General features: G+C 39.5%; 1 protein-coding gene across 4 annotated transcripts in view; it reads right to left on the bottom strand.

Annotated features, from left to right (window-relative positions):
* MCTP2 (multiple C2 and transmembrane domain containing 2) overlaps window positions 1-13,287 on the bottom strand; it is a 101,975-nt gene that overhangs the window by 48,512 nt on the left and 40,176 nt on the right. For all 4 annotated transcript variants that reach the window (XM_059823661.1, XM_059823658.1, XM_059823659.1 and 1 more), the window contains exons 11-13: window positions 12,676-12,769; window positions 8,852-8,954; window positions 6,407-6,509 (exon numbers count right to left, since the gene is read on the bottom strand). In XM_059823661.1, coding sequence (XP_059679644.1) covers window positions 6,407-6,509; window positions 8,852-8,954; window positions 12,676-12,769 — 300 coding nt within the window. The remainder of the gene's footprint in view (window positions 1-6,406; window positions 6,510-8,851; window positions 8,955-12,675; window positions 12,770-13,287) is intronic.

The raw sequence follows: 13,287 nt of genomic DNA, 5'->3' as shown, positions 1-13,287 counted from the left end.
CATGTCTCAACTGTGCCCAGAAGAAAACATCCAAAATAGTTTTTAATTTTCATTGCTACATTTTGATTGCATGCTGTTCTTGGGCCAGAGTTCAGATTCTGTTCAACGTCTCCCTCCATCTCAAGAGACAGCCAGTCATATTAATTTCATTTTGGATCTATTTCTTTCTCCTCTCGGGGTACTTTTCCCTAGTCTCTGCTGTTCGCAAAGACTGCTTACATGCTTTCTCCAGCTGTGGAAAAGGTCAGCAGCCAGGGCTGGGGTCCTAGGATGAACGTAAATTTCAGAAAGATCAGATTTCTTCTACCACCCAAACACCTTTTGCTACATACCTGATGATCTCACATGGATTTCACTCAATGAATATTCCTGATAGTTGTGTCTAAAATAGGTTATCTTTACTATGAATGTTTACAGCTACTTATGAGAAAAGGGAAGGAAAGTCATATTCAAAGGAAATGTGAAAATATCTGCAGGTGAGGTCCTTAAAGAGACATTATCAATATTATTCCTTTATTGATTATGTTTTATATCCCTCACTTAATACTAATGCTTGCATTCTCTGAAAGCTTCTTAATAGCATACAACATACTGGGGCTCAATCACCTACCAAGACAGCCCATAACCATGTGATTAGCAGGAGGACAGTAGTGCCTACCCCAACATGTTTCATTTTGCAAGATCACCACCAGAAAACCTCTGAAAAAGTGTCAGGATTTTCATCCCATGGGAATTGCTGATATTTGGGGCATTTCCCTGTTCTGAGTCAACACAGAAAGACAAAATGCCAGTATCAATATTTTCACAGAACAATTCACATACTTTATTTCAGAGTCCCTTCTCCACACAGGACCATGCAAAGGAAATCAGAAGTTGGAAGAAAAGCTGAAATTCTTTGTGCATTAATTATTTCAACCTACAGAGGCACTTCAGACAGAGGCAACTTCTGGCAGTGCTTTAGCTGAAGGAAACATTCAGGTACACGAGACCACAGTACAGTCAAGGCCCAAAGTGCACCAGGTTCCTTTCAAATGAATGAATACATTTGCTAAACTCTTCCCACAGACGTCCCCAGTAAAACAAATGTGACTAAACACAGTATTGATGTAGCCAGTCAATGCTAAATCTATTAAGCAACAACCTTCTGACCGCTTGGGAATTTTAATGAAATAGCGAAAGCCGAGATTGATATGACACAAAACACGGAGAAGACAGGACCCTTACGCAGCAAAGAGTGTTTTTTCATTGCTCTTGTCTCAAAGAAATATGGTTTAGTGGCTTTTTTTTTTTACATTGATTTTAAGAAAACTTCACTCTGTATCCAGCTTTGATGCAGATTCAATGTCATATATTGATGACCTGACAGAAGAATGCTGGGTTAAACCTCTGTACATCAACACCTGTGACGTGTGGAAAGGGTAATGGCTACTCTCCAAGGGTAATTCATCTAAAGCATTTGGGACCTCTGATATTCCTGCTTGAGCTCATTGCTGATGCACAATGTCATACCATTTGCCCTGAATAACATAAAGCTGTCTTGTAATAGACACACACCTACCCTTATCAAAGGACATATTTCCCCACAAAAAAATGAAAGCAAGCCACATATTTGATCCACCTGGACATGAATAAAGAGGTTTTTTTTGTTTCTTCCCAGTCTTGCAACATACATTGAATCAATTTTGTACGAAACGCCCATTCGTTCATCCCAAAATGAATCTCTCTGCCCCAGATATTTCACTTTTAACAACCTTCCATGGGATCAAAAGTAGAATGGAAATTTCGGTTCTTGGCAGAGGATTGATATCCAAAGACCAAATAGATATGGAGCTGATGATTTGAAAGGAAGCAGGCAGCCACACGAGGGCTTCCAGGCAGTCTGAGGAGGAGCCAAAAACCTTGGGAGCACAAGGACCCTACCTAGTACTCAAGAAAAACATTCCTGTTGATACCATTTCAGTGAGTAGTGCATGGTCGGGGACGAATTTAATTTCAGAAAAAAGGTGTCATTTTTGCTGGAAGAGATGCGGGTTTTTTATCCCTATCATGAACCAGAAATTTTGGAATGGGGAGAAAAGTCAGAACAGACTATCCACTTCACAGATGCCTCTATCAAATAAATGCAGCATTTTCACTTTTCTCAAACTCAAAAGCTTTCTCCTGGAAAAGGCTGTGCACTCATGGTCAAGTGCTAAATAATTGCAATCGTCAGGTGTCTGCTCTCTGAATCCAGGCCGTGTTTTAGATAATTAAGCTTGCGAAAGTCATACTACTTGTTTTCACTGTATCATTGGCTACCGACCTTGCTTGGCACTTGAAAATATTTCATAGGCCTCTTCCTGTTTGCTGAGAAAAGGGTGCAGCTGAAGGCTACTCTGAGCTGATAATTCAGCAGATAAAAAAACATTCCATTCTGTGATGCAACTCTTCACTCAAAGGTCTTTCTACACGAGGATATTTGATATACTCTGCTTTCAAATTCATTGAAGCACACTATATGCTCCCATGTCTCTAATAACTTGCAGCCTTCTAGGAGATAGGAGTCTCTTGAAGCAAAACAAAAGAGACAGACCCTCTCAAAGAGAAACACGGTTGCTTTTACTGAGATCTAGGGCACAAAGGAACACAGAGATGGAAAGGACTTCTTTGGCAATTAGTTCAAGTCTCCCAAAACCTACAAAACTTCTAAACCTATCAGACTCCTTTTTGAAGCAATGAAGTTTTTGCCTTACTTCTCTGTTCCCCAGGATCATCTTCAGCTTCTAGCACAAAAACCTGCTCTGTTCAGCAGTGTAAATGGTCTTCTCTTTCATTCCCTCAGGCTCTGAGAAAGCAATCTCCCTCTCAGCCCAAAGGTGGCAAGCCAGACTCTATAGGCCACCTCCAGCAAGAGCGGGATCCATTTTGCTGACTGTCTTGGTAGCACTAATCTGTGCCTTTTTCAGTTTAAATTCTGCTTCTGTGAATGTGGCTGACCAGAGCTGTATTTGAGACGAGGTCGCTTATACATGCTGTAGAGAAGGACAGCAGTTTGACAAAAAAAAGGGCAGGATTAAAAAAAAAAGTACAATAGGTTGATTAACACGGAAAAGCTAAAGGTAAAATGCAAGCAAATAACTTCTCTCCCTCTGTCCCCCAAATTCAGTGTACTGCTACCAAAATCCATGTCTTCACAGTGCATCATTGGTAGAGCTGTATGAGAAACAAAGCACCGTGTGTATTCATCCAATATTGCTTCATCACGTCTATCAGAAGGTGGTGAAGTTTGCAGCTTTATTCATCATCTGACACCTTAAAACTCTTCTCGTGCCACCCAATTTTTTATGTTTCTTATTTGGTGCCTGCAATAAGCCTAGATCACAGTCAAGGATGAATGGAAAGCATAAGTAATTTCACTATCTCTGAATTTTTGTGCAGTAGGGTTATTTGTACGTTAACGTGATGATGAAGGTGTATGCATGTTTGCAAAATGCCAGTGTAAGACTCCTGAACACATTTAAACCAAAATTCGTTGTCAAATTAATTAAACATTTCATATCCCTCCAACATATACTTTATTCAAGGCAATTTTTCCTCAAGAAAAGAACCTAGTCATCCATGAACAATTCCTGAAGTAAACTTACTTCATGTGCTGACAGCTCACAAGTCAAACTTGTGCATTTTTAACAGGGGGAAAAAAAAAGGCACTTCTATTTTCAAAAGGGAATTTAATGCAAGGCAAATAGTAGACCTGATTACCTAGAAGCAATTAAACCTATATGATTTGTGAGGCTTCCTTGAGCCTTTAACTATTGTTCTCTTTCAGCATATTTATCTAAATGGTTCAAAGGATGCATTCAAATTTATAGTCAAAATGACAACATATATCGAAATTCCCATTTCAAGAAGAGCTTAGAAAGTTGCAGTTCTCTGTCTGAGCAGACTAAGTTAATAGGTGCAAAATGTTTTTTAATCAGAAGCAGAGACAAATATATTTACACTAGATTTGACTGAAATAGGAGGCAGAGAAGTTTGGATGGGAAGGAAGAAGATCAGTTGGCAGGGGAAAGTATAAACAATTTTTATTTTATTTTTTTTGTTTCAAACTTTGGACAAAAAACCTACACTGAATAGTTTGGACATTACCACACACATGCACTCCCCTCCTCTGCCTTGTTACATGCTTCCTAAGGGATACTTGACAAATGCCTATAAAATCAACAGAAAGTCCAAATCTAACATCTTCTCACTGTGAGCCCACACAGCCTGCTGCCGATCATGCAGACTATTTGGCACGCACTGGATCTGCAGGAGAGCAGCTGCTCCAGCCACTCTCTTCCAGTAACATCAGAGATACGAGGACTTGGGGAAAAATTAACAAAGTGATCAAAAATGGAATAAAAGATGTTAAGAGGTTTTTTTCCTCCCTGTAAACATCAAATCATCCTCCATGCCCAACTGACTAATATTGTTCTAAAACTGGAGGTACTGACAACTCAAGCCACTAAAGTAGACAAACAATCTAAAATATCCCCAGCCTCAAAAGGAACTTGCAGTCCGAGCCACAGAGGGAAGAGGATCGCAAAGCACACGACAGTGTGTGGGGCACCAAAAGCCCAGTGTTTACTCCTCAGCTTCTATAGCTTAGGCTCTTCTCACCCCCAAACCGCAGGGATTCCCCTGTTCTGGACTGCAGTATAACCTGGAAAGAGCACGCAGTAGATGAAAACAAACACTTTCATGAAGAGGTTCAGAAGCCACATTGCTTTTAGTGCACATACACAAGGAATATGCTTATTTAGACCAAATAATAACAAAACTGGAGCACGTTGGCCTATTTCTTTACCACTATAAAGCATTCCTTAGATTGGGTTCATATCCTCTAAGCCAGTTCAAGAGTTTTCTGGGCAGTTCATTATTTATTTGGAAACATCAAATACTTGCAGTTCCCCTCTCTGGTCTTGGCTGGTCCCTTACCTAAACTCTGCTGATTCTGTGGGGCTTATATGGCCTGCTTTGATCGGATGGGACCTTTTCTTTCCTTCTAGAAACATCCCGTTTCTTCAGTCTCTGCTAGGACAGAGCCCCACCAAGCCGTTATTGCAATGCTGCCTTCCCTGCAGCAGCCCACCTCTAAAACCCTAAGACAAAATCTTGCCTTAACCATGAGAGATGTGTACCAGACTTTCTGCGGAGGTGAATATGCTTTCACAGAGATGTTTCAAAACAATACTGCAATTTTGTACTCTATAATTTCAATCAGGATTCACTGCCTGCCTATTCGAGAGTGCTATTACCCACAGCATCACACTGTGCATTACCGAAAGCATCTCACTACCGTGTGTATCACTTGAATCATGTTACATATTACAAGCACAAATGTTTGTACAGGGCTCAATGCAGTACTCACTGCGTACATACCTGTCACACCCTCTCCTCTGCATAGGGAACCTACTGCAAAACATCAATGCCTCAAAAGTCAAGGAAATCCCCGTGCTTACAGTTAAACGTGTTTACACGACTTGACTGATACGACCACAAGAGTCCCGTGATGTTTCAAGCCACATCTACCAATTGATTTAATAAAAGCCACAGCCTATAAAGTTCTTCTCAAACTTTACTGAAGAAGTTACCAGAATCTTCTGTAACTTGCACATACACATGGAGCTGTTTACATCTTCTTCATCTGGTTTACTCACTCTATTACCACCAGCGTTGTTCCAAAATTAAATCAGTCTTACCAAACATAAAGCTGCTTTTCCCCCATTTCTCTATTAATGTTTTTTAATGACCCTTTTACGTTCCCTTGTCTTCATAGCTTGGCAGGTTTTGGCCATTTCTGAAAAAAGCTTCTACTCTCCTTAATCTCCAGAGCAACCACTTTCCTCTGAGCTCACTTTGTTTCCAGTTTTGATTTTATGCTCACTCTTCACATATTTGTTTACAGAACAAAAGCCACCAGTCTTTAAAAGCACTACAGAGTAGAAAACACCCCTTTTAGGTAATTTTATTCGGCTGCGCCAATAACAACAGCTATCTCTAGTCAATCCTACCGTGATGTGCAATTACCTTCTCGGAGTAAAAAGACAACAGACAAAGACATGCTTAAAATGCTACCTTCATAAGATGATGCGGAAACATGCAGAACAACTCAATTATGTTTTCAGACCTACATGGCATATAGCACCGATGAAGTACAGACGCTTCTGCAGTTTTCTTTCCAATCAACCAAATTTGTACTAAAATGGGTTGGCAATGCTCGTTACACTAAGGAGAACTATAAACACTGCCAACTAAGGCATATATAGATCACAAAACCTGTTTATCTCTAAATCTGTGTTGCTTTGTGCTACAGGGAAAAGAAATGCAACTCGTTCCCAGCAAAACCGTCAATGTTTGAATGATATACGTGGAAAAGGCAACTTACAGACAGCAAAGGGATGGCAACTTTTCCAAGAAAATCGGGGGGTTTATCTCCATCTTCATCAAACACTGTCACTTCCAGAACATCGTGAATATCTTTAATAGGGCTGGAACAAAAAGTGCAGACACATAAAAAAATAAAATTCGATACACATGCACAGTCTCCTCCGCAAAGATCTGAGAATACTGTTTTACTAATTAAGTTTGTATTACCTTGGAGTATAAAAGTAGCATTTAATTAAATTCCCCTAAAAAAAAATGAATCAAATGATGGGTATTCCCCAAGCTTTCCCCTCATGTTTCAGTCCCATAACTAGGTGAAGAAAATAACTACCATACAGTGACATTTTTTGTGCATCGATATTGATGCCAACAGTGTAGAACTCCAACAGAGAAAGCTGGCGACTGGGAGAGGTCAAGGGCTGAATTCAAATCCAGGCTTCAGGATGTTAAAGAGATAATCCAGGAAACAAGACTTATGTAACAATTATTGAACAATTATCTCCCTTTTAAGGTACTAACAAAGCCAATTACTTTAAAAAGAAACCTAACAACCCTAATTAAAGGCCAAACGTACCATATTTTGTTCCATTCAGTGCAAATGATGTGGCAGCAGGCACTCGATCCTAAGTATTTATCAGATCATTAATAAATCAGAGTCTCATTGGAGAAAAGTTATATCTGTGTGCCTGCAAAATCATGGGTAACTGGAGACGACTTACGAATTGCATTCATTATCTCCTCTTTTCCCTTTTCCATGTGCAAGAGTTAAAGAAAGAGGTACATGATACAGTGTGTGTTTGTCATTCTGCCCAAAAGAAGGTCGTTTCAGAGCAGTCCTGCTCCCGGGACCTCTGCCTGTGACACAGTGGAGTTGCTCCTCGCAGAGCAGAGTCTGAACCTAAAACCTACCTGGTTGTCTCCCCAGCTAGCAGACACAGCACGTTCTGTGATGTGACCCAGGCACTTCATGGCAAACAACCATGAAATTCACTGTTTTCAAGACATTATAGCTTTAAAATATATCGAAATCTGCCACTTCTGCAACTGTACTTCCATATTCCCCTCCAAGCCATTATCATTTTCCAAATGATATAGCTACCAGCGTTGTAAAATATTAAAACCCCACAGGGACACACACAGGTGTGTTGCAGAAAATCTGAATATGATGGGAAGGGCTCTCTGATGGTATTGAATGCTCCAGCTAAAATGGATTCATCCACTCAAAACAATCCACTTTGCTCCAGAATAAATCTAAATAGCTTTTAAGGTGCTTAATTGAAATTTTTGAAAATGGCCAAAAATCTAAGGAGAGATGTGAGAGCCTGAGAGCTCTGCAGATTTGGTCCTTGGACCAAATGCAACAGCAGGAAGAAAGTTAGAAATAGTCTGCAGCTGACATTTCTGAGCCCCACAGGAAGTATCGACACAAACTTTTTTTTTAAATAAAATAATTTCGGATTCTTGTTAGATCTATTTTGTTGGCTGAACATCCAACAAGACTCATCTGCTGGCACAATCTCAGAATAAACAGTGATGAGTGGAAGCTTCTTGAGAACGAAGTAAGTAAGAGAAAGGACTCCAAGAGACATGTGTTCAATAGCACCCATGAATTAAACAGAAATGCAGTAAGCACTTCCATCAAAGAGATCAGATACTTTTTATTGCGTTTGCATCCAGCCCAGTCTTTATGAATGCTGCTTTTGCAAGCCGTCCCTCATTCTCCAACTGTTCTTCCAGTGGACACATACAAGCATCATAAATGCTCTGTTGCCAGCTCTCGTGATTGCCTTCCTTGCCACAGACCACTACAGTCTTGGAGGCATTTATCTCACTCAGTTATTCACAAAAATCTTTGTCAGCATAAAGCAAGATTAAAAAATCGTGCTGTCTAAAAGCAATACCTAAATTATCACTTCTGTTATTAAGTCACCAAAAAAAGAGAATACTTTGATTTCCCTAAAAATTCAAGCTTCTAATTTGAGGTAAGCTGTGTTTGACTAGTTTAAATTCAGAAGATTTACTAGGAACAACATAAGCTCTAATTTTCTGCTTACTTGCAAATTAAACAAGGATTCTACCATGGTTCAATGAAACATTTTATTTTAAATTACTGTAAATGTAGGCGTGAGTATCTGGTCTCTACTTTCTGTTATATTATCTCTTGGATCCAGCTATGACTCCATTATGTCTAGTCATGATTCTTCCTATAAATATCACAGTAATTTTTCTTTTAATGACTTCTATTAATAAACTCCATGCAAGAACTAATAAAAGGCAAAAGGCTTTAATTGAGTTATATTTGATATTCCTCCAACATCCTCTCTGACTATGAAAAAATGACATATCTTAAACTTGACCTTTAGATTTTCCCCGAAGTCGATAGATTTTATAGTTAAGCTCCTAACTGTTTGGCGTTGCAGCATGTTTTCAAAAGCAATCCACTTACAATGTGAAAACTTTGTTCCACTCTGGATTGAGGTTCTTGTAAACGGTGTGTGTTTGAAGACTGTCATTTCCCAGCTCTAATACACAGAATGGATCACTTTTACCTAGGGAAAGATCAGACAGATAAGAAAAAAATATTAAGTGGACCAATTATTGTATTTAGCATGCACATTCTTTCCTTGCAATAGGGCTGAGGAAGGGATTGGTCAAATAAAATTAGATCCATTAAGACAAGTACAAATTGCCTCGTTCTGTTGGAATGACTTGCTGAATAAACAGTACCTCTGACACATCTTCAGTTCTGGAAGTTCTGACACTTACCTTACAACTCATTCAGGTGGCTTCACTCTAATACCTGAAGTCTGAGACTTACAGTGAATCATCTCCAAGTCTTTATAGAAAGAAAAATCTGCTCACGCTGACAATTATTCAGAGGACATTATGAAAGTAGTATCATCATTCTGACTCAGGTAAGCGTCAGTGCTGCAGTTACAGCTCTACATTTTATCCTCTGCTTAGAGTTTGTGGTGGTCTTCAGTTGATTACAGTACCCGCACCACAAGAAGAGAAGCACAGCACTGTGTTTGTATCAGCAGCATTTCTTCAATCAGTTCCACATGAGCAAGTCCTTGAAGCTATGAAGACCCTATACAGTGCCGCAGTTCAAACAAAACCCAACATCAACTGGAGAATCCATGCGTGAACCAGGTATCGTACTTAAGGCAAACAAACAAAATAACCCCCCAAAAACCAGATAAAACCCAAACTCCCCTCCAAAGAAGGATGTCAACATGGAACCTATTATGGTGAAGACATGTTTGCTAATGAATTTTTTTGATAACTCACATTACATGAATTTATAGCTTTCACAACTTAATGCAGCTCAGCAGCTTCCATCGTGAACAGAGTAGCCTTTATCAGTGTTTCTAGCTCAATATCTGATTTAATCTCGTCTTCAGTGTTCATGTATAACTCAGCCACAGACACTCCAGCCTAACTTTCATGTAGACAACTAAATATGTCAGCAATGCAGGGATTTAGATAGACAAAAAAGATATTTAAGCAAAAGCTGTCTTTTTGTTAATCCTTATTTTTGGTATTATTAATGCAGAGCTCTTAAGATTCTTACTCTGAGAAGTTTATAAACTAAATAGGAATCTTTTCAGTATGTAAACAGTGGGTATTAACTAGTCAATACTGGTAAAGTTTAAAGACCACGTGTATTACTGGAATTTATTTGTCTTCTCCTTCTCAGCTTACATGCCCATTCTCTGTTAAGTGTGGAAAACGCATGTAGCCTTTCAGAGAAACTGCTTGAAATGCAAACTGGTATACGCCCAAACCAATCCCACTATATAATTTGGTATTCTGAATGCTATTTTTTTGGTCAGTGAGCAAATGCAGTGTTTGAGAAGAACTCTCACACGTACACAGAAAGCATCCAACAAAGCAGAAAAAGTCATTTTCACATCAACAAAACTATTATCTAGGAATACAGAATTATGGAAAGCTCAAACCGGGCTAGCTGTGGCTGAAGAGCTTCTACACATTTGATATATCTGTGTGGAAAGTAGCCTAAAATTTACATCAGATAGTAAAATATGGATTTTCAAAACACTGTTCAAAACCAAAGCAGATACTTCCATCAGAAGCAGTCCTCTGATAGATTTTAATTGCAAGTTTTTAGCCTACTATAATAATAGCTATGATGCCAACATATAATCAACTGACAACAGAAATCCCAATTGCACCAAAATCCAATCTTTATTATGGGAATAAGTCATAAGGTATAAGGTGGCATTACACTGGTCTTCAGAAGTTTACCCACTCATGACTGCTGTGGGATAGGACAGGGATGGAACACTACCTGCTCATACTGCTCCTCTATTAACCCTTGGAAATCTTTGTACCTCTTACTGTCTCTGCGATTTTCCCTTTACCAGATTTTTAGCTGGACTTTGAATTTACTTTTATCAATAACAATAAATCTGAGCAGTCTCCCTGGCAATGCAGGAAATATGGCACTGCTCTAGGAGGGCTCTATTATGGAAGCCCATAATTGCTGCACTAATCATTTATGAATGGCTCAGAACAGATAATTAATCTTTATGTCTCTCATTTCACGATCAGAAATTATGCTATTTTTACCTAAAATGGCTGCATCCTTTTGCAATTTGGTGGGTCTATTACAGCATAATACTAGGATATTTTCAGCACTGCCATTGAAAAACAATTCGTCATTTGCTTCATGAATCAGGCTCAAAGCCTGGGTTATTTTGAATATAATGACAGACTGAGTAACCTTTTACTTAAGCAGAATTTCATTCTGCGCTATGCACAAGGAATGTGTGTCACATACTCTGTATGAAAAGTCTTTGAATTGCAGAATCAAGAACCTCCGTGTCTCTTCCAACGTTCATTATCCACCCACTGCTCCTGTTGAAGTATTGAGGGAAAGGGGGCCAAATCCATCACTGATGTAACTGCATTAGCATCAGTGAAGTTTTCCAAAGGGTAAATAACCTTCCGGGCTCAGCTCTTTTTCCGCCGGACACTGTCTGTATTAAAACCTCACGTATTCTAGATAGCCCTAGCCTTGCCGTTTGCCAAAGGTCCTGCTTTGCTGTAGTACAGTTCTTGAAGTTGTTAGTAAGGTGCAGTTACATTCCTAATTCCATATAGATGTATACATTATGTCAATTTAGAAATGCATTTCTGTACCTGTCGTTATTGGCAGGTTTTTTGTTTGTTTTCAAACTAAGGTCTTCAGGTTTTTTAAGTATTGCTGTCTGCAGTAACCTTTTTTTTTCCCCACTGCAGGGTTAAGCAGTGAATTGAAACTGAAATAGTATTGTGATTAATGTTGGGCTTACTCCTTTGGTCCTTGTTTTAGGAGCAACGTTTTCATGTTACAGTGTCTTCATGAATACCAGAGAATGGGGCAGGAGTGTTTTCTTTCTAGCATCCTTCCTGCCTTTATCAACAAGTTATCTTAAAAAAATGACTATGTCAACAAACATAGAACATACAATGCTGTGTCTGAATTACGAGCTGCTACAAGATACAGACAGGAATTGATAGGTCTCCAGAATCCTGGAGAAGATGACAATAAAAATAATATCCAGGCAGTCGCTACAGAGAAGTATCAATTCCCTAGACCTTCCCTGGAGAAACAACATAAAGTTGTATTTTTAATTGGTGTTGGTGTCCGTCGCCAGTCAGGACCAAGCACAGTTTGAGGTACAGCTCAGCGGAAAAGCCATCCTTTTCTTGGAGCAAGAGCACCAAGAAGATCATCCCAAATCAAAGCCTCAAACGAGCTGTAAGAGAAACCATCACACTCGCATCCCCATCACTGGCAAGCTTTCTTTTTCGGGTGACAGGCTGCAGCACCACCCAAACCCGCACACTCAGCACTGTCTCAGATGCACCCAAAATCTTTCAGTCTTGCTCACGAACTCACAAAGCACCCACTAAAAGATGGAGAGGCTGCTTTGCAGGCACCATCACATTATATTGACTCTTATTTTACAGATTTCTGCTGGAAAATACAACAGCACACCATGCTAAGTGCTAAGTTATTGGTCACACTGCTCAGATCTAAAAGGGGAATCAGATCTGGACCTTCCCACAGACTTTTGGGAGTCAAAACCATTTGGTGTCTCAGTTCCCTGAGGAAGGTTTCACCACTGGAGAAGTGATGAGAAGATTTACTTTTCCTTGATCAACTGACAGTACTGCACAAAGTCTAAGTAGCACTCACAACATATTATGGCACTCACAATATACTATAGCATCATGTACTGGAAAATAGAAATAAAATACCTGCAAAATCTGCTGCCAACAGGTCCACAGCCTTTAAAACTTTGACTTGTAAGAAGCCAATGTCCTTTATGTCCCGAAAGGAATTCTTTATACACTGCAAGGAGGAAAGCATAAAGATATATTTTGTTTGTAATTCAGTAAGAAACAGAAAATATTGAACTACTAAATAACTTACATTGTTATATCCATCGCTATTTCTGCTGTGTTTCAGTTCAGCAGCTGATACACCCATAAATACATCCCCCTTCTCCCAGTCTCACTGCATCATGACCCTGAGGTTCACAACTTCACACGCTACCCGCACCTAAGGAAATTCTCCATTTACCTAAGTTAAACATTAACTTTATGGTGGAGACTGAAAGGAACCCTGCGTGTTTATGCAAGTATCATCTGCCAATTAAAACAGCAAACGGAACATCGGCAGACCTGGAGAAGCAGCATGGGTCAGGAAGACAACACACTCAATCATGAGTGAGGAATCTATCCTCAAAAGTAAGTTTGACTTGTGTTCAAATTCCTCGTGTCTCAGTCTCGCATCCCATTTTAGAGAGCTACACGCTTATTCCTTCTTGCCCAGCTTTTGAGGATTGAGGCATGGAAGCCATCATATGG

This window comes from Gavia stellata, chromosome 13 (assembly GCF_030936135.1).
Source record: "Gavia stellata isolate bGavSte3 chromosome 13, bGavSte3.hap2, whole genome shotgun sequence".
NCBI lineage: Eukaryota > Metazoa > Chordata > Aves > Gaviiformes > Gaviidae > Gavia > Gavia stellata.
Note: the sequence above shows the minus strand (reverse complement) of the source record. Positions and strands in the feature narration are given on the sequence as shown.